Source organism: Eublepharis macularius, chromosome 7 (genome assembly GCF_028583425.1).
Source record: "Eublepharis macularius isolate TG4126 chromosome 7, MPM_Emac_v1.0, whole genome shotgun sequence".
In the NCBI taxonomy this organism is placed as follows: Eukaryota; Metazoa; Chordata; class Lepidosauria; order Squamata; family Eublepharidae; genus Eublepharis; species Eublepharis macularius.
In genome coordinates, this window is record NC_072796.1 from 136,151,535 (window position 1) to 136,177,216 (window position 25,682).

At 42.4% G+C, this 25,682-nt stretch overlaps 1 protein-coding gene across 1 annotated transcript in view; it reads right to left on the reverse strand.

Moving 5' to 3' along the window:
• TRAPPC9 (trafficking protein particle complex subunit 9) overlaps positions 1-25,682 on the reverse strand; it is a 500,310-nt gene that overhangs the window by 426,695 nt on the left and 47,933 nt on the right. The window contains exons 11-14 of the mRNA XM_054984964.1: positions 22,958-23,084; positions 20,314-20,459; positions 9,791-9,876; positions 1,016-1,142 (exon numbers count right to left, since the gene is read on the reverse strand). Of these exons, the coding sequence (XP_054840939.1) occupies positions 1,016-1,142; positions 9,791-9,876; positions 20,314-20,459; positions 22,958-23,084 (486 nt within the window). The remainder of the gene's footprint in view (positions 1-1,015; positions 1,143-9,790; positions 9,877-20,313; positions 20,460-22,957; positions 23,085-25,682) is intronic.

The following is a 25,682-nucleotide window of genomic DNA, read 5'->3' on the forward strand; positions in this document are numbered from 1 at the left end:
ACTAACCAACTTTATTGTAGCATAAGCTTTCGAGAATCACAGTTCTCTTCGTCAGATGCATCTGACGAAGAGAACTGTGATTCTCAAAAGCTTATGCTACAATAAAGTTGGTTAAAGGTGCTACTGGACTCTTTTTGATTTTGCTACTACAGACTAACACGGCTAACTCCTCTGCAACTAAAAATATAGTTAGCCTTTACCTTTAAACTGTCATGTTTGTGAATTCTCACTGGCTTTGAAAATTCAAAGCAAAGCTGTGATCTGATATTCTGAGGATATAAGTGAGTAAAAGAAGGCTAGCAACTTACAAAATCAAAACCAGTGGAACTTTAAAAAATAAAATTTATTTCAGTATGAGCTTTCGTGGGTCGCTGCCCTCTCCATCAGACAGATTTAATATCTATCAAATGCCACAAGATTCTGCAGTCTGTGTATACAAAGACTCAAGTCCCCAAAAGGCCCCATGTTGAAGGCGCACATGTGAATGGGCACGTGCACATGTACCTTCAGCCTGTTCTCTGGGCAAGAATCCCAATAGAGGACAACACTCTGGCACCAGACTCCTGACTGACTTGCTTGAAAACAAACTAGTTAAGAACAGATTTAAAATTAATCCTTCTTAGCAAAACTATAAGCCTCTTGTTTTCATCGTTTCCATTGATATTTAACAGCATTAGAGCAGGATTTTTAACCAAAAAAAGTCCTTTCATGTAAACTTCATAGACAGTTTAGCTCAATATTCTATTGTCAAAATCAATTTTCACAATCTCAACTTGAAGGAATATTATATGTACAATTTTAACAAGCAATAAAAAGGTACAGTGGGCAATTTATTGCTAGTTTTTTTTTCTTTGCAGGTACTTTCTGGAGCTGGCCAGAATTGCAGTGATAAAAACAACCAACAGACAGCAAAGAGCTGGTCGTGCAGGAAATGCGTAACATTCATACAGGCTCTCAGAAGCCTACTGCTTTCACTCTTGAGGAAACCTAAGACAACGGCAATAGCAATATGCACCATTGATGGTGATCTGCCCTGCAGACTGAGGAACACCCACTAGCGTCACAGGGTAGAGGCCAGATTCTGCTGGGAGGGAGAGCGCCGCAGGGAGAGATTCAAACTCAACTCCAGTCGTCAGAAGCCCCTGAAAGAGATAGAAGACAAATGTATAAGAATTATATTCAGGTGAATGAACCTAGCAGCATGCATGTTATTGATACCAAAAATAGGTTGTTGAAAAAAGCCAGCTGTGGATCTAACTTAACATGTGCTAACAAAGGTTTTCATTGTTCAGATCTTACTCTCAATTTGAATGTCATATATAGCCAAGTGGCCCTGATCTGCAGATATTTAAATGTGCAAATCAGGGTCACCTTGATATAATGGAGATTTATATCCAAACTTGGGGGTCCCCTAGGCTTTTAGAAAAACTTGAAAACAAAAAAGTGGGGGTTGGGGGGGTTACACCTCCCAAAAAACCTAGAACAGCTCACTGTGCAAGCACAAAGGAACCAGCAAAGGGCTGATACGGGTAAGATAAAAAAAAACAGACCAACGTCCTCGTATATCGAACCAATAGCAAAAGTTCACAACTTATACACCATTTATCTGCCTAAGAAATTAGGCGTCCATAATTATGTAACAAAAATAATACCAATAAGGGACAAAGGAGCTAGACAAAATAATTGGCTCCTCACAATACACTGGAGCCTACACAATTATTGCTATTGTAATTGCTAAAGAAGTCCAGACCGGAGCTTTATAATACACGGTAACTCCTGGTCATGAATATGAAAAAAGTCCATGTGATGATGGTAATATGTTGCCAAAGACGTGAAGAATTTTCAACTGGAAAAATCCGTATCTTATGTGTGTCCAAAAATAGCAAAGAAAGGGGTCCCCACAATAGCAGGATGAACAAATAGCCAGTAATTTTCCCAACAGGATTCCGGGTATCCTCCTGTTTCATGAGTTTCTTGATCACGGGAATTAACTGCAAAAAATCACATACATGATATGGCAATCTCTATATTCTTATAAACTATTTCATTCTTGCCCCCAAAGATACTCACTCCTTTACAGCTTGACAAAAGTTCCCGACCGCATTCCCTGCTTGGTCAACAGCTGTAAAGGAGCTTTTGTCAAGCTGTAAAGGAGCAAAAAATGCTTTCATCCACCTGCATTTAGCCTGGAAAATTGCTCCCTACCTTGACCCAACATCCAGCCACATGGATCCAAGCCATGGTATATCAAGGCTGGACTACTGGAATACACTCTATGTGGATCTTCTCAAAAAACCAACTTGAAAATTCCAGGCACTTGAGAAGGGCACCTACATGTGTATCCCCTGTTTCTTTGACAACAACAGTAAGCATATGAGTTCTATATGTGCAAAACTTAAGAATAAAGAATGATATATACGTTTATGGTGGTACATATGTTTTTGTGACAAAAATTAGAATCTGAAAGTACCATACAGATCCAGCCTTCAAAAATATTCATTTATTCATTTATTTTATTTAAATGTTTGTAAGCCGTCTTTCTCTTATGGTTCAAGGTAGTTTACAGTTCTAAAATAAAAACATAAATAACACAATCAAAAAGAGTCCAGTAGCACCTTTAAGACTAACCAATTTTATTTTAGCATAAGCTTTCGAGAATCAAGTTCTCTTCGTCAGATGAGCTCCCCCAGACCCCACCTCTGTAAAGGAAATCTGTTACCTGTGGTAATGTGATAACCATTCATAGTCCCTATTCAGTCCCAGCTTGACAGAGTCAAATTTGCATATGAATTCCAGTTCAGCAGCCTCCCGTTGGATTTTGTTTTTGAAAGGTTTCTGTTGAACTACAGTGACCTTTAAGTCTTTGATGAGAGAGGTAGTAGTCCCAAAAATCCACTGGAACCACTGGTACCTGGCGTGGGCTTTCGGGAACCACAGATCTCTTTGTCAGATGCATCTGGCAGGGAGAGCTGTGGTTACCGAAGGCCCATACTGCATTGGAATTGGATGGTCTAGCTGTTTGGCTGCTACAAACTAACAGGGCAAACTCCTTTGAAGCCAACTGATACACACACCAAAAGGAGATGTTTACATATACTAGCAAAGGAATGTTTTGATTGCTCCCTCCCCCTCCCCGCCTAATTGCCTCTTCCCTCTCTTGCTCTTCTGTGTTTGACCAGTCTCTGTATCAGGCATCTGACGAAGAGAACTGTGATTCTCGAAAGCTTATGCTAAAATAAAATTGGTTAGTCTTAAAGGTGCTACTGGACTCTTTTTGATTTTGCTACCACAGACTAACACGGCTAACTTCTCTGCATCTATAAATAACACAATAGAACTTGATTAGCACCCTCAAGGAAACATATGCAGCTCAAATCCCATTAAATGTCCTAGAAGGAGAACAAGCTTACAGTACCCCTAAAAGCTTTAAATATATATATTTTTATTTATTTAACAAAATTTATATCCTGCCTGTCTGTCTTCACAAGGACCACCAAGGAAGCTGACAAATTAAAGCTTAAATACTAAAATCACATTATAAAACAATTAAAACCAACCATTAAATTATGTTATCTCTCAGTGTCACACCTGCTGGCGAAACGTCAGGAACTACAATGCCAAGACCACGGCTATACAGCCCGGAAAATCCACAACAACCATCGTTCTCCGGCCGTGAAAGCCTTCGACAATATATGTTATCTCCCTCACTTCTTCAGGAAACCCAATTCACAAATTGGAAATCATTGTTGAAAAAGGACTGGCCTCTAGAAGGTACCAAGTATGCAACCTTTAACAGAAGACTGACCAGAGGATGGCAGGCAAAGGCCAGCAAACAGCGTGGGGGGAGAGATACGTAGGCCCCAGGCCTCGAAGAGCTTTAAAAGTTATAATCAGCACCTTGAATTAAACTCAGAAACAAACTGGCAGCCAAGGCATTGTCTTACAATGTTCAGCCTCATTGTATTCAGAACCAGTTTTCATTGTAGGTTGTTTTCTTTTTTTCTTTTCTTTTTTAATATATATTTTTATTCAATTTTAGAACTGTAACAATAATTAAACAACAAACCAATATAATACATTGCATTTACAAATATTAACACAGTGCTTCAACTTTAATACATTAACAATGAGTGGTGTGAAGAGGGAGGTTGCAGATCTCTTGCTTCTATGAATTCATAAAATGGGATCCATTTTTCCCAGAAGTTTGATCCCGAAGACTGATATTCCGTCTGATGTAGATTATCAGTTATTTTTTCCATTATCAAATGGTTCCAGATTTTTGTAAACCAAAGTTCTGTAGTAGGTGGAGATTGGTCTTTCCATTTGGTTGCTATTGCACTCCTAGCTGCCACCAGGAGAGAGTTGATAAGGTCTCTTCTAACATTTGGGATTGATGTCTGATCCCACAGTCCCAAGAAGATTACTTTTGGTGACATAGGGACACTGTACCCTGTTATTTCCTTAATAATATTTAGTATTTCTGACCAAAATCGAGATATCAAGGGACATTCCCACCAACAGTGAGCAAAATTACCCTCATTATTGCATTTCTTCCAACAAGAGGGCGATGCTGAAGAATAAATTAAGGAGATTTTTTTGGGTGTTAGGTACCACCTATGTATAATTTTATAGCTTTGTATTTTAGTTAATATAGTTGAGGATTTATTTAATTTCGATGCCCATACTTTTTCCCAGTCGTCTAATGTCAGTACTTCATTAAGATCTTTATGCCATTTAGTTTGATAATTAAAATTGTTAGGGATGGTAGGTTGTTTTCAAGGGCAGCACCATGCAGAGCATATGTTACAGTAGTCTAACTGAGGGTACAAAAGCATGGCATTTGAGAAGGGGGAGAGTTATCCAGAGAGTTGATGCAGCTGACAGAAAGCACCGTTAGCCACCATGCCATCTGCTTTTCAAAGAGCTATGCCAGGTTCCATCAGAGCCCTCAGACTCTGCAATGCCAATGCCATACCAACCCAAACAAGTAAGCCTGATTCCTTCAAAACATTAGCCTGCCCAAAGAGGTCACATTTCCCATTGCTGTGGCATCAGAAATAGTTCTATCAGCATATCCGACAGCAAAGAACTTCCTTCTCAAGGCAAGCACAAAACATATTCTTCAAGTTAACATTTGATAGGGCGCAATGAAGCAAGCCCTAAAGAATCAGCAAAGAAAACCACTCTTAATTACTCACCCACAATTTGACAGTGAAGAAATTAACCTTTAGCTTAGTCTAACTCGTGGGACAATAATCGCAGCTAAATAAATTCCAGACACAACAGGAACATTTAGCCATAAAAGTTTATAGAAAACCACCAGGTTATTAACCAGTTCTGTTGTCTGCAAAACTGCGAATTAACCACTGTCTGATCAGTTCTGTGCTGTAATTACACACAGTGGTCACTAAAAAACCCCCCACTCCATCCATTATGTATCTTTCTCGTAATAACTTCTGTCAAAAATAGAACATGAAATATGAAGAAGAAAAGGTTCCTTTAGGGGATCTGTGGAAAAATTCAACAAGAATTCTAGCTTATTTGCCATTTGTTATGGTAGCACCCAACAGGCAGTGTGAATTTCTACCTAAGTACTAGGATCTGGACAATTTCCTTTCATTTGTAACCTTCTACTGTGTGTAACAGCCATTTTTGTCATTCTTGCTGTAATTTCGGTAATCTCTCACTTATTTATTATACTCATGGTTATAATTTCTTTTTTATCAGACTTCTCCAATGTCCTTCAAGCACAGCAGTGCCCTCCTAGGCAGAGCTACCCCCCACCCCGTCGAATTCCATTGAGAATAATGCTACATAGGACTGCACTGTATCCCTTTCTAAGGGTTAGTCTGAAATACAGGCGGATGTGTTGCTTTTACTATTCCAATATTATTCCGTTCTTTAGAATATCATGTGACTCTTAAAGAATAGGCTGTGATCTCATACACTGGGATAGATAGAGAAAAGCACCTGCAGTAGCCTAACAAATCTACATGAGCCAACCCATTATTTCCTCTGGTATCAGGATGAGTTTGAAGAATTGCGGCAGTTAAAGATGTGCCAGTTTGGCAACATTTAAGGGTTTGGGGTGTTTCTCCCTCCCCTGACTAATTGTTAAGCTATACGGGGCATAGGAGGCTTCAGTAGAAGAAGCAATGGCAACAAAATAATTGCTAGTGATAAAGTAACAGGCTACAGAAATAGCGAGATACATTTTTTAAAAAAAATGTGCCCTAAAGAGACAGCAGGAAAAAACTGATTCCTTTAAGCAACACTAAATGCTTCAGGGAAATTAAAAACCAAAACATCATTTTCAGTAACAACTTCCTTGCTGGTTTAGCTCATTTTATGGAATTATGTGCCTTTGAAAAAAATAGATTTTCCTCCAAAACCCATCTGCTTCAACTGTATGATCCTGCAGGGAAACCATTATGATGAAAGTATGACATCACAAATCATTTCTATGAAAACACAATTATAAGAGCACATTTCAGGTGCAGCAAGGGGGAAACGAGGTGGTGTTTTAGCTCCCACCCACCCCCCACCAATTAAAATATTATGCATAAAAGAAAACACTACACAAACCACTAAACAGCCTATGCCTTACGCCAAAAATAAACATTTTTACCATTATATCTTTTTGGTTATGGAAATAGCAATGTGTAATTTCAGACCCTCCATGCTAAATGAATGGTATGAAGAATGTACATTTAAGGCAATGATTCCTAGCCAACATCACATTTCTGATGGAATGCATTTGGACCCTTGCCGTATCTTAGTTCGCTAGCTCTTCTGTCCTGATAATCTATGAGATATTTAGCAAAGATGCTCTCATTAACATTACTGACTGTTCATTTATGCTACTGATTTCAAAATAGCAGGCTTTATTAAGGCTGTTAAAGATGTTTTGAAGACCTTGCATTCATAGGGTCACCATAAGTCGGAAGCAACTTGACAGCAGATAACACACACAGAGAGACAGACTTTGTTACACTAATAGGCCATTGGAAACATGGTGGGTATATATCAAGGACACTGCTAATTAATTTTGGAGATAGTATAGCAAAAGATAATGTAAAATGGAGGTTAGCTTTCAGATGGGTAGCTCATAAAAAGAAAGACTGTCCTACACATGAGTGTCACTAACACAATGTTTTTGAATCTCTGGTTGATACGAGATGAATCTCTGTTGTTTCAGGGCAGTATTCACAATATACATTAGTTGACACTGCAGTCAGCAACTGAATACAAAAATATTTTAAGGGAAGAAATAAGGCCTTTACGGATTCACTCGCATGCCACAAAACCTCATAGAAATCATACATTAGAGGTAACTTCTTAACTTGTATCTGTCATGCAAACCACTCCAGACACTGGACCGTCTCACTTTTGTGGTCACTTACAACATTGGTTCCACACTTTCCCTTCTTTTAGTTGCAATTCTCTTCTGTAGGTTGGGGATCACATCAAATGCAGGCTTAGTAGTACATAAATTTGTAATGTGAACTTGATCACATGCTGAAATTAGCAACATGGAATGTTCACAGGAAGGTATGCATATAGCAAGCAGTGTAAATTGGGGTGGGGGGGATCTGCTGTTGGCATACAAAGCCACCCAACCAAACGACTGTACTTGAAAACTGATACCGCATTTTAAATTTTTATAACTCAAGTCATTTTACCTCCAGTTTTATTAAAATTTGCCCTGATTACACTACTCTCTTAGCAGATAACTCTGACAAACTTAAGAGGGATAAGACAAATGGTTTGAATTTCATGATGAATAGAATTTTCAAGTTGTATAATGATTTTAAAAAACTGGTTTAACCAGGGTTTTTTTTTCTGGGAAAAGAGGTGGTGACACTCAGTGGTGGAACTCAAGACCACACAATGACGTCACTTTGGGTCAGCTGGAACAAGGGAGGAGTTTTTTAAAGTTTAAACTGCCCTCGGCGAAAATGGTCACATGGCCGGTGGCCCCGCCCCCTGATCTCCAGACAGAGGAGTTTAGATTGCCCTCCATGCCGCTCGGCGGTGCAGAAGGCAATCTAAACTCCCTTCTGTCTGGAGATCTGGGGGTGGGGCCACCGGCCATATGACCATTTTTAAGAGGTGCTGGAACTCCGTTCCACCGTGTTCCTGCTGGAAAAAAACCCCTGGGTTTAACCATGATGCCTTAACTAACAGAGCATAATGTGCCAATCAGATATAACAGAACAAAAGAAAATGTCTCAAAGAGAAACAGACTACAGCTTTGTAGTGATTTAGGTAAAGTTAAAATAAATATCCTTTTTTAAAAAAAAAAACCATAAAAACACATAAAGAAAGTTTATAGATGTCAACAAATTAATTACTGCTGTGTGGGGAACAAGCATCATTACACTACCCTCCTTCGGCAGAACCTGGCAAGACTTTGCCCAAACTGCCCTCTGGTGCACAGGACCTTTGGGAATTAAAACCAATGTTTGGTTGAAAATTAATCCATACGAAAGGTCAAGGGGGGGGGTGTTTTGTCATTTTCCCCATCACACACACAGTGCAGAACCAGTTGCCCAGTGGGCCAACCAGACAGAGGCCCTTCCGTGCTACTGCCTCCCAGCACTGGCATTCAGAGGTTTGCTGCCTCTGTAGATGGACCGTTGAGTGCTTAGATGCCTTGGAGGGCCAAAATGGAACAGGGCTCAGGGGTCAGTGGGGCCATTCCACAACAGCCCCATCTTTTCCACAGTGAAAACACACGCAGAGAATCCATTCAGTTTCTCTGCCGTCTCCCCATTGTACTTAAGTAATTCTTTTATTCTTTTGTCATTCACAGGCTCAACCACCTCCCTAGCTGGCTTCCTGCTCCTGATATATTTGCAGAAACGCTTGAGGTTTGTCTTAAAGTTTCTTGGCTTGAAGACTTCTAGCACTGACACACAGGTACCTGCCATTCACTTCCCTTAATGGGCCATGTGTCTGATTCTGCAGGGCACAGTTTATGTTCATGAACAGGATTGCAATTAGTACTTTCACCGTACGCAAACCATGACATAATGCTTAACTGCAGCTGAGAAGGGAGAAGTGAACTGGAAACATGGATGAGAGGGACTATGTCATGGGAGCTCAGGATCCTACAGTCTATTCTTTTAGTTTAAGATAATACTTGGAATTAGCTAGAATTTGTTTAAACTAACAGTCGAAACACACGAGATGAAATACCTAGATTCAACTCATGTTCTCTTACCTAAAGGTTTGTCAGGAAGTGTAGGCGTCCTTGCAGCTTAAAGTTTAGCATTTACAGAGCAGCAGGGAGAAGTGCAGGTGTCCTTGCAGCTTAAAGTTTAGCATTTACAGAGCAGCAGAGAGGGGTCCTTGCAGCTTAAAGTCTCCCGGTGCAGCCAGGCATCGCTTTGCAGGGCCAGGCCGGGTGAGGGGAAGGGAAAATGCCGTGATGCACCTTGAGAGTGGGAGGAAAGGCGCCCCACGCCTGCACTTCCCTCCTCGCTGCTCTGTAAATGCTAAACTTTAAGCTTCAAGGACGCCTGCACTGTAAATGCTAAACTTTAAGCTGCAAGGACGCCTACACTTCCCGGCAAACCTTTAGGTAAGAGAACACGAGTTGAATCTAGGTATTTCGTCTCGTGTGTTTTGAGTCTCAGATTAGGCTCTTGGATCCTGAACTCCCACACCAAAGCCAGATTGGTCCCTGCTGCAAATTCCCTCATTCCATCTCAGCTGCAGTTAAGTATTATGCCATCAATAACGTTTACCACGAACCAAGACGCCCGTTTACCGATGTAAAACATACCATATTTTCTACACGAAGTTCAAAAGGCATTGGATTATACACCATCAACTGAACTTCACAGACATCTCCCTGGACCCACTGAAAATCTATATAAAAATGAGAAACAGAAGATTAGTTTCACAAAAGGAGGCAGAAGTATCTTAACTCTAAATTAAAACAGGCCTGCTTTGCACGATTACACATTGTGATGGACTTGTTAGATGACTATTTGATCCCAATCCAGCATTTAGCAATCTCCTATCATTTTCTCCCTCCCCTCAAGAAAGCAACACAAGTGCACTTCTGAGCGTGAGCAAAATTTTTCTCTCTCTCTCTCTCTCTTCAGAAAACTCTCCAGGACAAACAGCAATCATCCTAGCATGCAAAGTGTACTGCCTAAAATGTCTATAGTACTTCCTTCACAGTACATGTGGTTTGTTCATACTGTACATTGTGGAGATCTGTATACATTCCACTACAGCAGTGGAGTATATCTGAGGACAACCACTGATGCTGGGGGTGAAGGAGCAGTCAGTACACTGGAATATCTTTTATCAGCCACATCCTTGGATTACTTGTGGTTGCTGGTCATGTACCACAATCCAAGTTTTCGTTCTGAAGATGAATCTTGACTGTTGATCTAAAATTTATATTGTGACCCAGGAAGGTTGGAGAAAATTGGAGGAGGGAGGGAGACACAGCACTGACAGCCAGGATGAAACTATCTTACTTCTCATTGGGGGCTCAATTTTGCTTCGCCTGTAACAGGCAATTTAGAACTATTGTGTGGCTTTTTAGCTTTTGGTGGTAGATTCACACAGGTTATCCGGTGAAAGGACAAGATATTACGCAAGTACAGGCAAATAATGACTGAGAGGTGGACTGATTCTTGGAGGAGAAGTCCATCAGTGGCTACTAGGCATGATGATTAAAGAGACCATCATATTCAGAATGCCAGTGCTGGGAGGCAACGTCAGGGGGAGACCTTGGCCTCTATGCCCTGCTTGCTGGCGCTCTCGGGCAACTTGGTGGCCCCCATGTGAAACATGATGGTGGGCCATACGGACCACAGCTCTGATCCAGCAGGTCACCTCTTATGTCCTTCATTAACTACTTACCAAGCTTAAACTAACTCCCAGCAGAAAATGTGCTACAGAGGAATTCGACTTGGATTTGGCAGGCCGTTTCCTGTGCAGCTTTAAGCAAGTTGCTGTCTTTCACATCACTTCTCCAAGGTATGTGTCCAAAAGTTATTTTCCTTTTGCAAAAGTTCGCTAATATTTGGCCTCCGGGCTGATTTATTTATTTATGGCCCACCTTTCTGAGACTCAAGGCAGATTACAAAGTATAAAACAATGCAATCAGACAGCAGAAGAACTCCAATACAAACAATGCCACAGGACTAGGATTACAAAATTAGAAAACGATGCAAAGGAAAAACAGTATAAACCATGACATCAACGAGACGGCTGGTGGCGGAGAGGATGAGCCTGAGAGTTCCAGTTCAACCACCAGATCGGCCATGTGGCCTCGCTAAAGGTCACTGAGGAAGTTAATGGCTTAGGTGGTGATTGAACCGTCCTCCCAGCTACCAGCTGATGTGGAAATAAGGCCAAATAAGACCAAATCCCCCAATGATGATAAAAGGGTTGGTTGGTCTGTATGTCTGTTGCAGGCCTAACTCCACAAAAAATAAAGTGAGGCACCCCTAAATTGCCCATTGACTTCTGGATAATCGTGGGAGATGCAATGCCAGCCATTAAAGGTATTTATTTATTTATTTATGTGTTTGTTTGTTTGTTTGTTTATAGTCCGCCTTTCTCACTGAGACTCAAGATGGATTACACAGTATGAGATTAGTACAATCAGCAGGGCTTTTTTTCAGCCGGAACGCGGTGGAACGGAGCTCCGGAACCTCTTGAAAATGGTCACATGGCTGGTGGCCCCGCCCCCCTGATCTCCAGACAGAGGGGAGTTTAGATTGCCCTCCGCGCCGCTGAGTGGTGCAGAGGGCAATCTCAACTCCCCTCTGTCTGGAGATCAGGGGGCGGGGCCACCAGCCATGTGACCATTTTCTCCGAGGGCAACCCACTAAGTTCCACCACCTCTTTTCCCAGAAAAAAAGCCCTGACAATCAGTATTAAGTACATTTCAATACAGTATCAAGGACATTTCCACAAACAATGCCATAGGGTAAACAGACACAAGTTTAAAAGACATAGCATTAGCAAGAATCCAGTATAGGGTAGAAAAAATACTGAAACAGAACATAATCAATTCAGGGACTGACATTAGACAACATGGAGCACAGGTGGTACATAGGAGTTCATATGTAAAGCAACAGATTAATATGTAAGGCAACATAGCGATGAAGTCTATGGTCCCTAACTCATTAGTGAAGCATCTGAGACCCCATCCCTACAATACAGCCCTCCCATTTGAGTAAAAAGCCTTTTTGAATAGTTCAGTTTTGCATCGTTTGCAGAAAGCTCACACAATACCCAGTAGGGGTGCCAACCTTCAGGTGGCGGCTGGAGACCTCCTGGAATTAAAACTCGTCTCCAGACTACAGAGCTCAGTTTCCCCGAAGAAAGTGGCAGCCCCACAGAGGTCCTTCCCCTCCCCAAACCCAACCCTCTTCAGGCTCTACTCCCCAAATCTCCCAGAATTTCCTAACCTAGAACTGGCAAATCTAATCATGAGAAATCCTCACACACACCCTTCTTTTTGCAATGGAAGCTATGGTTATCTGTGGCAGATAAAAATTAAGGTATATTGTGCTAACTATCTGGTTAGAGAGCTCAATTCCCAAGTTTTCCTCCAAGGACTTGGTCCAGTTTCTGTCCTACCTCTTTATGGTGGGTTTTTTCACCTCCAGAGTCCAGTAAGGTAGGGCAATAAGCTACTGTTACCCAACCTGTGGGTATATGAGTTACAGTAGGTTGAGGGAAAGTTGAAAAGGTCAACCATAAGAGAAGAGTCAGTTCAGAAAGACAAGAGAAGACATGCAACAGCTGAGAAGCAATGGAAGCCCTGCAGGTTCCCTCATGAACATTAGGTATCCTTTCAAGTGCAGAAATCTTAAATTTACAGCATGCCAATCTTGTCTTTAGAAGAATTTCATTTAGTTTAGAAGAGAAAATATTTTATAGGAACTTTATTTTAGTACTCCCCCAAATTTCCAATTTTTCTATGGAAAAAACTGGGGAGAGGGGCTCTTGGGAAAAATGAGGAAAAACACATCCCTCTCCCCAATTTGTCTGGGCTTTACATTTCTAGGTATAAGGCCATAGAGGCCACCCTCCAAGGAGCCATTTTATCCAGAAGAAGTGAATGTTATTTCTCTGCAACCACTGCATCAGCTGGCTCATGCCCATCCCGATTTTTAAGGTATCTTGACATCTTCTGACTCCAAAAACTAAACTTTCACTGGCTCAAGAACAGTCAATTAGCCGTGACACCTTTGTGACATTTTTTGCTAACAAACATAGGACAAATACACTCTGATCTGGATGCCATCTGTAATACAAGCAAGGCGGACAAAATGCTCAACAGACCATCCAGCCTGCTTCTGAACCATTCGGACCCAGTGACAGGATACTGGCATCTATTAAAGCTACTACTTGTGCACTGGATCCTGATAAAATCTTGTGAAGATTCTATGACTATCATAAATCAGTCACTAATTCAGGGCACCTTCTCTCAGCCATCCCTAGAAAAAAAAACCACGTGGCCAAGTATTGTCCAGTCTCTAATCTGCACTTCCTAGACAAAGTGATTTAGAAAGCAGTACCAGACAAACTACAGGTCTTCCTGGATAACTCTTGTGCTCACTCATCTGAACAGGGCTTTCAGCCCAATGCAAATGAACAAAATCAACAGTTACCCATACATGCACATTCTCTGTAGTGGCCACCACCTTATGGAACAGCCTGCCTAAAAAGGTCAGGAAAGTTCCCACTCTCTTGGCTTTCCACAAACTATGCAAAACTAAATTATTTAGGAGGGCTGTTTAGTCAGATAGGAGGGCTGTGCTGTAAGAAATGGCTAAGAGAGATGCTTTGGTAAAGGGTCTATAGACTATACTACTCGGTACTATATGTTGCTGTAGATACACTCCGACTGTATAGTTTCCCATAATTTAATATGTCATGTCATGTCAAGTTAAGGTTTATTTCAACAATATTTCGTCTCTGTACTCAGATTTATGCTTGTTTTCAAATTTGTTATGAGAATTAAATGGTGGGAGGGAAAACCATGTATGTTTGCCCTGTATTCTGTGACGGAAAGACAAAATGGAAGATTTGTATTCACTTACCGTGAAGCTTCCTTTCTCAGTGGTCCAGAAGTGGGGCAGTCCATACTCCTGGGTAGCTCTTCCTCTTTCTCTTATGCAGGGTCAGCCAACTTTGCAATCCTAAGGGAGAGGGGCTTCCCTTGCTCTTCAGTTTGTATCCAAGCCTGGATCACCCCTCCAATGCTCGTTCCCGTCTCCAATCTTTCTAGTCTATAAGCTAGAATACTAACACAATAACTGAGAACATTCAAAAACCTAACGTCACAGATCTCACTTGTTTTCTTTTTCTTTTCTTTTAATAACCCTATCTATCATACACTGGGTGGGTTTGTGGACTGCCCCACTTCCGGACCACTGAGAAAGGAAGCTTCACGGTAAGTGAATACAAATCTTCCATTCTCCTGTGGTCCAAAAGTGGGGCAGCCCATACTCCTGGGATGTATGCCTAGCAGTGTACCCTTGGGTGGGTATTTTCATTCTTTTTTTTCTTTTCTTTTTTACAGGACATGGTGAAGCACCCGCCTTCCAAATGCTGCTGATGCTATCTGGTCTACTTTGTAATATCTAGTGAAGGTATGTATGGATTTTCACATTGCCGCTCTACATATCCTCTCTAACACAGGAAGGGCCCTGTAAGCCGCTGAAGTGGCTGCACCCCTTAGGGAGTGAGCCGTGACTCCTACAGGGAGCTCTACCTTCCTAGCTTTGTATGCCAAAAAGATGCACTCTCTAATCCACCAACTTAATGTGGATGTTGTCACTTTTTCTCCCAAGGAGCATTTCCTAAATGAAATAAACATCTTCTCCACTTTGCGTAAGTGCTTGGTTCTTTCTATGTAGAGACTCAGAGCCCTTTTTACATCTAACTTGTGCCATTCCCTCTCCCTCTCGTCCTTGGGGTTCACACAGAAAGAAGGCAGAATTATATCTTCCTCCCTGTGAAACAGCGAGTTCACTTTAGGTATAAAGGTAGGGTCTAACCTAAGAACTACTCTGTCATTATGAAAAATACATAGTTCCCTATTAACTGACAGGGCACCTATTTCAGACACCCTTCACCCTAGTTATCCCAACTAGGAAAAACTGTCTTTAATGTCAGCGTTTTCAAGGAACAGGTCGCCATAGGTTCAAATGGCTCTCTTGTAAGGGACGTAAGCACCAAGTTGAGGTTCCACGTGGGAAACCTGTGTACTTGTGGTGGGTTCAACAGCACAGCGCCTCTCAGGAACCTCTTGATATGAGGGTGTTTTGTGAGTGATGTTCCCTTCTTGGATCCTTTAACAGCCGATAATGCCGCCACCTGTCTTTTCAGAGTTCTGGTGCTGAGTCCTTTATCCAGTCACTCTTGCAAAAATATCAAAACCTGCTTCACCGATGCTGTAATTGGGTTTTTTTCCTTTCTCATCACACCACATGTGAAATGTCTGCCACGTATTATCATAGCTTTTGTTTGTCAAATGTTTCCATGAAGCCATCATTGTGGACATCACTTTCTCGAAATATCCTAGTTCTTGTAGTTGACCACGCTCAACCTCCAAACAGCGAGACTTAGGGAACCTGGATTTGGATGTCGTATCTTTCCTTGTGTTAACAGATCCTTCCTGTATGGAAGTTTCCATGGTTTTTTCCAGTGACAGCCGTCCCAGATTTTGGAACCATGGCCTCCGTGGCCAGAATGGAGCAACCATGATCACTTCCGCCTGCTGTTTCACTATTTTCTGAATTACTCTGTGTAGGATTCTTATTGGTGGAAAGGCATACAGAAGGGACCTTGGCCAGTCCTTGCTCAATGCGTCTGTGCCCAATGCTTCCTGTTCTTTCTGCCAGGAGAAGAATTTCGGAACTTGTGCATTTTGGGTCTTCGCAAACAGATCCACCTCCGGCTTTCCGAATCTTAGACAAATTTGGTTGAACACCTGAGTATTCAGTCTCCATTTGGATTGGTCCACTTTGTTTCTGCTCAGCCATTCCGCCAGGTCATTCTGTTAACCCGCTACATGAATGGCCTTTATGGACTTCAGGTTCATCTCTGCCCAGAGGAAGTTTTCCTTTGCCTCTCTGCATAGCGTTTTGAACCTGTTTCCTCCTTGGTTGTTTATATAGACTTTTGCCATATAGACTTTTGCCATCATGTTGTCTGTGTGGACCATGACATGCCGTTCTTTCAGACAATCCTAAAGTTTCCATAGGCTGTTCTTTATGGCCCTCAGTTCCAACAGGTTTATGCTGGAAGTCTTCTTGTCATTCCATGATCCTTGTATCATTCTGTCCTCCATGTGCACTCCCCATCCAGTCAGACTCGCATCTGTAGTCAGTACTAGCCTCTTCAGTTCTCTTAATGGCGATCCCTCTAGGAATCTGCTCGGTTCTGTCCACCATTCCATCTCCCTGGACAATGCATCTGGTAACTCCACCTTCTTGCACCGTTTGTGAGTTATGACCTTCTGATATGGTCGGAGAAACTGTTGTAACGGACGTGTATGGAACCTCGACCATTGGAGTGTACCCTGACACGACACCATCATTCCTTGCAATTTTGCCAACTGCATTACTTCCACCTGTTTCTCTCTCTGTACCGATCTTATCAAGGCCACAATTTTTTTGCTGTCTCTCCAGCGATATGAAGGACCTGTCTTTGACCATGTTGACAAACACTCATAGATGAGTTATGTGTTGCGCTGGCTCCAGTGAACTCTTCTGTTTGTTGATGACAAAACGGTGCCTTTCCAGACAGTCCATAGTCACCCTCACTGCTTCCTGAGCTGACTCCAAGGACAAGGCTTTGATGAGGACGGCGTCCAAGTATGGAGATAGGGCTATTCCTTCTGTTCTGAGGAAGGCTATTAGGGTTACCAGCACCTTGGTGAACACTCTCGGAGCAGACTTCAACCCGAACGGCAGGGCTCTGTACTGACAGCGTTCCCCATCGTAAACAAAGTGAAGATATTTCCTGTGTGCTGCTCGAATGGGAATGTGCAGATAGGCCTTTGACCGATCTATGGAGGCTAAGAAGTCCCCTTTTTGTATGGCTCCGATGGTGGACTTCATAGTCTCCATCTTGAACTTTCGTGACTTTATGTACTGATTCAAACAGCTTAGATCCAAGACTTCCCTGACATCCCCGTTTTTCTTCGGCACGATGAAAAACACTGAGTACAGTCCCTGCCTCTGATGTTGCACTGGTACTGGTCCTTCTCTCTTGAAGGTGTAGAATTGCTTCCTTTATCCTGATATGTTTCAGATGTAAGGTGTTCCTTGGAAGTTGAATAAATCGTTTTCGTGGGATCGTTTCGAACTCCAAGGAATAGCCCTTGGATACTATGTCCAGCACCCACTTGTCCGATACTGTTTGATTACACTAGTCGGCATAATTTTGCAGCCTTTCTCCGATCTGAGAGGCTGACTGCTGACAGCCATGCCTGACTACCTTTCTTTGGGCCCTTTACTTGCACAGCCGACTTTCTGAAGGTGAAGGATCTGCCCTCGTTCCGCTGACTAGATTGCCACCTGCTTTTAAATGGTCTGTCAGTTCCCAATCTCAGGGTCCTTTTGCCTTCACAAAAGTATTGTCTGAACTTGTACTTTGAAGGCAGGACCTTTTTCTTTTCGGTGTCTTCTACGAAGTGTCTCTCCAAGGCTTCTCCGAACAACTTGTTCCCAGCAAATTTGATAGCTGCCACTCTACTACATGTTTGGGGATCAACATCCCAGTTTCTCAGCCAGGTGTTACGTCTTGGAGCTACATTGACACCCATGGCCCTTGAAGACATCTGGAACGAGTCTAGTGTGGTGTCCGCTGCAAATGCCGCTGCTAGCTAGTGCTATCTTTTTAACTTCATTCTTGATTTCCTTGGGAACCTCCCTTCCTGCGGCAGCTAAGTCTGAGGCCCAAATGTACGCTGCCCATAGCTGAGGGTCTCAATGATACCACCAAGGCTTCGAATTTCCTGTGCAGCGCCTGTTCAATCTTGTTGTCTGACAGATCTTTGGGCATGCCCTCTGCGTCCATTGGCAGGACTGATGAAGTAGCAAGGCTGGAAACTGAGTAGTCCACAATGGGCGGCTTGATCTTCTTTGCTGCATCAAGTGTCAGGAAATAAAGCTTGTGAAATACAGAATGATACACCTTAGGCTTTGCTGGATTTTCCCATTCCTCTTTGAGGATGCTATGAAAGGCGTCTGGAAGGGGTACCCCTGTTTGCTTGGGCCCCATTTTTGGAAGAGCCCTTTCCAAGCCTTGGGGATACGACTGATCTGTATCTTGTGACCCAGGGTTTGTTTGTTTTATTTCTAGGGTTCTTAGCACCTTTGCCAGGAGCCTATTATACACTTGTTGAGGAAAAAGCCTAGTTTGAACTTGGCCTGCTTCTTCCTCTTCCTCTTCGGACAGCTCTCCTTCCTCACTTTCAGAGGATTGGTCAGAAAGGTCTGAAGATGACTGTTGCTCTTCTGATGCACTAGAATCTTCCACCCGTCTCTTTTTTACCTTGGAATGGGCATGAGTTTTGGTTTGCTTTTTCCCTCCTGAAGGGATTGGCCTAGGTTTGTCCTGTCTGGGGGGAACAGCCTGCTTTATAAGGTTTCTCACCGCCCCTTCTAGCTCTTTCTTAATCTCTGACCTTATCCATGCCAAAATGTTGGACTTTGCCTCTTGCCCCAAAAGGTCAGGATCATTTGTCTCCTGGCTCTCCCCTTGGACGGAGTGTGAAGATAACAGCGAGCTCGGAGACTCCATACCACCAATGGCTGCCTCCTCTGACTGACTCTCTGCAAGGCCCGCTTTCTCCATGATTCCCACCAAAAAGCCTATCCCGCCTAAAACAAAAGTGCAAAGTGTGGGGTTACATGAATCCAGGCCATTAAATTTAGGTGCCTATCGGATTAATTACCGTCCAGGTTCGTCTTAGCACGAAAACATGCCTCCACCTCTTTCCTCGAGCTGACGGGATCTTACCGCTTTCTGGCGTTCCGGCACTTAATTCAGGGCAGCCGCTGCTTTTTGGCGCCAAACACGTCCAACGTTCAATTCCGTGGCCGCTGCTTCTTCGGTGCTTTGCCGCAGCCCCTGCAGATACCAGGTCCTAGAGCAGTAGGAACATCGGCTCTGCTGCTCGCAACTGCGGTCCTCTGTCGCACCGCTATCGCCTTCCCAGGTTGGCGATCGGGGGGGGGGGAGAGGAACAAGTCCTTCCTTATCCTCTGCGAGCCAAGCACCACTCTTCTATTTTTAAGCATTGTGCAATTAGGATCACTGCTCCAGAGGAGCAAGAAGTGCGTTTTCCCTCCTGAGCAGGGCCAGAAAAAACTGAAGAGCAAGGGAAGCCCCTCCCCCTTGGCATCGCAAAGCTGGCCGACCCTGCGTAAGAGGAGGAGGAGGAGCTACCCAGGAGTGTGGACTGCCCCACTTTTGGACCACAAGAGAATAAAAATGTACTAAATAGATTGTAATTATTATTGACTAAACCCTCCTAAATACTTCAAAGTTTAGCACAGTTATTTCTGTCAATTCTCTTAAAATAATTAATGTACCTTCATACCCATTTTTGAAAACAGTTCAGGTACTCTCACAAGAAGCAGAGGGCATTTCTCCTTTATTTTCAAACAGCACAGAAAAATCCAGATAGAGCTTGGAGAGGTAAGACAGATGAGAGGGGTAGGATGGAGCTTAAGGAATACATTGCTGTAAAGAGACCTTTTAACACCAGTTCTTCAAGGGAAAGTGATAGTGCACCAGCTGCTACTGTCCATTAAAATTCATTGGCCTTTTATGAATATGAACAATAATTTGGGAAGTCTTCCTCTCCGAGTAATAAAGCTTTCGTTGCTAAATTACCCTAAACCATTGCAACAAATCTGCTACCATTGTGGTTCTCATGTTTTCAATAAGGTTTTCAATAAGACTAGAAAGGAGTGGGGGGAAATCACTTTATATTCTTGCAGTCGTCTTGAATGATGTCTATGAAAACCTGAACTACTTGTTCCCTTTGAAAAGATAGCACTGGCCTAACACATAGGAAAGCAGAAACAAAGCCAAGACGGATGCAAGATGCCTGAGCCAGGTTGTCTAGTCAGTTTTATAATCAAGAGGAGGAAATAGCATATTGATCCAAAAACTGGCAATAGCTATTTGATTCAATTTGCAGGGAAAAAGCCAGCCAGCCTGCAAGTGGCAAGTGACAGTGGCATACCACATGTAGAAGCGGGGTGCATTTTAAAAGCGAATAAGGATCAGAAATCATATTCTCACCTATTTTTTTACTTCGCTCCTCTCCACGATTGTGAGCAATGATTGGAGAATATATAAAAGGACTTTTGGTTGACATGTTCTGGCCCAGTAAGCTTTTCATTTTTTGTGGTCGAAGGCTGACAGGGAGGTTTAAGAGCTTGACAGATCTGTTAAATAATGAACAAGTTGATTTTTAATATAGGCTTGTTAAACCCTATAAGCAAATTGTCAGTTAGCAGAGAGAATTAAAGTGATTGATGTAGTGAAAAGGAAGAAACAAGGTAAGTCACAGGACAATTTTAGAAATCTCTACTAAGTAACCCTCCAGGAATTCCAACTGGGGACTGTAAGGTACACTAGAGAACTGGAGTGAGCAACGTATGCTCCTGTTATTGGCTGGCAATATGAAGCTCTTATAGAAGCCAGGCCTGATATTAACTTCTGAAGCTTGGCCTTCTCTATCTTTGTTGCCTTCTTTATGCTCCAACAAAATTTTCAGACTCTAAACTAAATATGCAGTTGCACGTGTAGTATCCATTCCTGCCTAGCCCTAGCAATTTGCCAGATTGTTGCAAGCGCACATTTCATCTTCAAAGAAGCCGAATCCAAGCTCTAAAAAGATGTGTCTAATAATTGCAGCAATATTACTTACAGTAATTTAGAACGTCTTATGTATACAGAGTATGTTCCTATGTGTCACCAACAGATACCTTTTAATTAAAGGTATCTGTGCAAGCACCGAGTCATTACTGACCCATGGGGGGACGTCACATCATGACGTTTTCTTGGCAGACTTTTTATGGGGTTGTTTGCCATTGCCTTCCCCTGTCATCTACACTTTACCCCCAGGAAATTGGGTACTCATTTTACCGATCTCGGAAGAATGGAAGGCTGAGTCAACCTTGAGCTGGCTACCTGAACCCGGCTTCTGCCAGGATCGAACTCAGTGAGCAGACCTTGGGCTGCAGTACTGCAGCTTACTACTCTGCATCCATCTGATAACACTGCTGCAACACAAAATTATTAACAGGCAATGCCAATTCAGATTTCTTGAACTAAGCCATTGCCTCTACAAAGTCAGGGGATCTAAGACATTACAGAAAGTTCTTTGGATGGAATGCAACCACGACAGTTCCAACAAAACAAACTGGAATGCCCTGTCAGTGAAACAGGGCAAGACTATTGGAGTAAAAAAGGTGTTATCTGTTCTTAAAAAGAAATGGTACATAAGCTTTAATAAAATCTCACCAAGTCAATAAAATATATAAAAAACACTAATTATGTTAGAATAAAACAAAGAACCGAATGTGTTTTGACAAAGTCTTCATCAGAGAACCATTTTCACAAAATAGCAGTGAAATCCTAAATGGATTGGAGTAACTCTACCTAAGATTTCACTGTAAGTGTGTGTATCATATATGTACAAACATAGTTTTTGTAAATTTGTTTTATGGCTACTTTGTGATGATGGACCACTGATGAAGACTTTGTTGAAAGTGGCTTTGTTTTATTCTAACATAATTAGCATTTTAATGTATTTTATTGACTTTCTGAAGCTGTTTTTTGTTTATTAATGTTTACATATCAGTGCTTTTTAAGAGCAGATATACCCTTTTTCCTCAACTTTCTTTTGGCTTTTTCAGCTTTAGTGGAATAAAGGCTCCCCCTCCACATTTCTTTTTCCTTTCTTACATGGCAAGATTGCTATTATGGTGGAAATGACTTTCATTCACAAAGTTATTATATATCTCATGCAAATTACACATCTTATAACATTGCTATAACTCAAAACTATTACTAGGCAAAACAAATTCCGATTTCTTTCATTATTATATGTATCTCATCCAAAGTTATTATATAGCACAAAACATGGCAAGGGGATGGTATAACAATGGCTTGGTCTTCAATTGAGCATTTCATGCCTGCACAAACCAGCATCAAGAAAAGTGGCAAAAGAAACGCCCTAACATAACATTTAGAATTTATTTTATTTACTTGCAAAATGTATACCCCACCTTTCTGCACTCATCAGGGTCACCAAGACAGCTAACAGACTAAAAACATGCATGTCTTAAAAAAAATCTATTCATTATAACCGAACAAAAACACATCATTCAAACAATTAGATGCTGCTATATTGATTACAATGTTTATCCTTCTGAGTCACCATGACTATGCATATATTAAGGCTGAGAGTTATTGAGTCAGCAGAGATGAGTGGTCAGGAGTTAAGATGCAGTTTCAACTGCCGCTTAAGCAAGTGCTGTCCCTCAGAACAATAACTGCTTGCAAGATACAAGAACAGGCTGCCATTTCATGGAGATATTAAAATGTTCTGCAATGGTGACCAGTAGAACAGCACACCGGTCACAAGAAACATTTTACCCTCCGGGATGCAAAGCATAAAAACCTGACAAGCCCAATATGGCTAGATGCCAATGACTTAGATGTCTCTAAATGGGTTGCAAATACAGCTTCTTGAATCATAGAATCACAGAATTGGAAGGGGCCATACCGACCTTCTAGTCCAACCCCCTGCCCAGTGCAGGATCAGCCTAAAGCATCTCTGACAAGTATTCATCCAGCCTCTTCTTGAAAACTGCCAGTGAAGGGGAGCTCACCACCTCCCTAGGCAGCTGATTCCACTTTTGAACTACTGACTTACCTTACAATGGGTAGTTTAGTGAATGGAACAGGTGGAAGTTTTAAGCCATCTGGAAGAGTAATAAACTCCATTGTCCCAGGGCATTTTGACGTATAATTTTCTAGACTTTGTGTCACATCTTTCTTTTCTGAAACAGAATGAAATTCTCCATTACATCTGCCTCAAAGCTGCAATACGTGAACACATAGGGTTGGATCCAACCAGTTTTTAATCTCCCCTAATTCCTTTCCTTACTTGGCCATGCGGGCCCCATTATCCCTAGAAGAACTTTGGAGGGGGGGAGGTAATCAAAGGGGATCCTTTACGTCCTGGTTGGATCCAGCCACACTTTCCCCAAGGATACAGTCTTTATCCCACATTTTTTGTCATTAAGCTTTGAAAGTCTGTACTTTCAAAGCTAATGACAATTAATTGGTTGATCTCTCAGAAAAAAAAAGGGGGAGGACTACTTTCTCAGTTTTAATAACCTTGATGTAGTTAAACAATATTAAACACTGTTTAACAGCATAACCATCAAAAACTAACAGCTTATGCTAGAATTTCACAAGTGAATTTGCTGTACAGTTGCTCCACACATTACACATATCAATTAAGTGCTGAAGAGGTCTGTCTAGCTCATCTTTTGAGAATTTGCTAATCTGTTCTCCACAATGACTTTAATTTCCTGCAAAACATGGTCTGTTGATGGTTACTATTATGATTAAGTGAGGCCATCAGTGGTTATATTATATTACATTACAGAGTAATGTACATTATATTACAGAGTAATATAAACACACGGCTCCCACCCTGAAGAGCTTAACGCTGGAAGAGAAAGCAAACTGAGAGGATGGGAGAAACGCCAGAGTAACAAAGGATGTATGTGTGCAAATGCTGTTAGCCACGCTTAACCTTACCTTCACCTGGTAACAAGGACTAAGCTGAAGGTTGCACTCAAAGCGGGGAGAGGGAGCTGGAGAAAGATTTGAGGGGGGAAACTAAAGTTGGCACCAAACAGATATTCGGATAAAAGATTATCTATCCATCTTAAAGGGAACTTGATCAGAAAAGTTTCAAGCGCAATGTGTGCACCGAGCATTTGCCATTGAAGCATCCGCTGCGGCAAGAGGACTTATGCACCTCTTGCACATATGGGTCTTTGACCCATAATCCCCACATGAAGTGGCCCTCTAGCAAAACCAGCAGAGCAGAGTTATATCTTTAACAGAAACTGGATGATGGGACGGGGTGGGGGGAGAACTGGCACGAGAGAGGAGACAGAATATGTGACGTTTTCAACCCATTATCACCCATTAAACCTGGCCAAGGGATCAGAAGCATTACATCTGCGCAACTGACAGGGTCTAAGCAGTCATATGCAGAAAATAGTTTCTCACAGATTAGATGTGACAGAAGATCTGGAATCTCCCTCTTGCCATCTGGATCGCTGTTCTAAGCTGTCCCTTGAATTGTGAATACACCACTCGTAAAAGTATAATGTTTGCTCCTCATGCACCACTAAAGATAGTGGAAAGTTTGCTCACTTATGGTGAAGTTCCCTTCTCAGCGCTGCTAGAGTAGAACAGCCAACACTGATGGTTAGAAGCTCCTCCCTAGAGGCAGGCAGGGGTGTCGTTATTATTTTTTTTGCTGACTCAGGGCGGGAAAGGCTTCTCCTTCAGTCTCCCAGATCTGTCCAGAAGCCATGCTACTCCAATCACTAAAACTTATTAACGTGATACACTCCAACAGTCAGAGAACAAATTTAGAACAGGAAAGGAAAAAAGCAGAAAGAACGATAAAGAACAGGAGAGACTGCGACATGGCCTCCAGCAAGGTTCTCCCACCGGGACTCTGACAGTAAGGAGAGACTGACGGTCCCACCCTACGACCACTCCGGAGGGAACTTCACAGTAAGAATGAGCCCAACAGTCCAGGAGAGGGGCATCCATTGTGATTAGAATCCTGGGGGGGGGGGGTGTTTCCCTCAATGGGGATCCCTGTTGTAGCCTTCCCGGTGCTATCCGCGACTGGAGATCTTGTTGCAGCTGGCTCGGAATGAGAATAGAGACTTGAAGATGTTGCTTGATCTCCTTCTGCAAGAGCAGCAGGTATTGCTGAAGTGTGTGTGTGTGTGTGTAACATGCCCCGCAGAATCACATCCTGACAAGACGCGAGCACACCCAGGAGACTTGCCAGTGTCAGGAGGTTCACCCGAGACTTCTGCACCACTTCCGGTGTTAGTGATCTGATCTGGAGTTACATTCTTGAGACAGTAAAACCACCTTCATGGATATGTACAGGAGGTGGAGAATCTACTGGGACAGAACAAGGCAGCTCTTCTCCCTGTTGAACACAAAGCCATGGGTCTGAAAGCAGGCCAAAGTCCAGTCCACATCCACAAATGCCTGAAATATGGAGGGTGATCTGATGAGTATGTTGTCCAGGTAAGGGAAGGCGAAGACCTCCCTGGGTTCACAGAAGTGCCATCAGGGACACCAGCACTTAGATGAATAACTGGGGAGCTGACTTCAGACTGAGGGGGGAGGGTCCAATACTGGCAATGGTGGGCAGCAGAAACAATGTGCAGGAAGTGCCTAAGAGCCTGGAGAATAAGGATGTGAAAGTAGACCTCTGACCTATCCAGTGAGGCTAAGACGTCTCTTATGTGAGCTGCTGCTTCAATTAACTTGAAAGGTCTCCATGCAAAGCTTCTTGTCTTTTATCTGCTTGTTCAACCATTTCA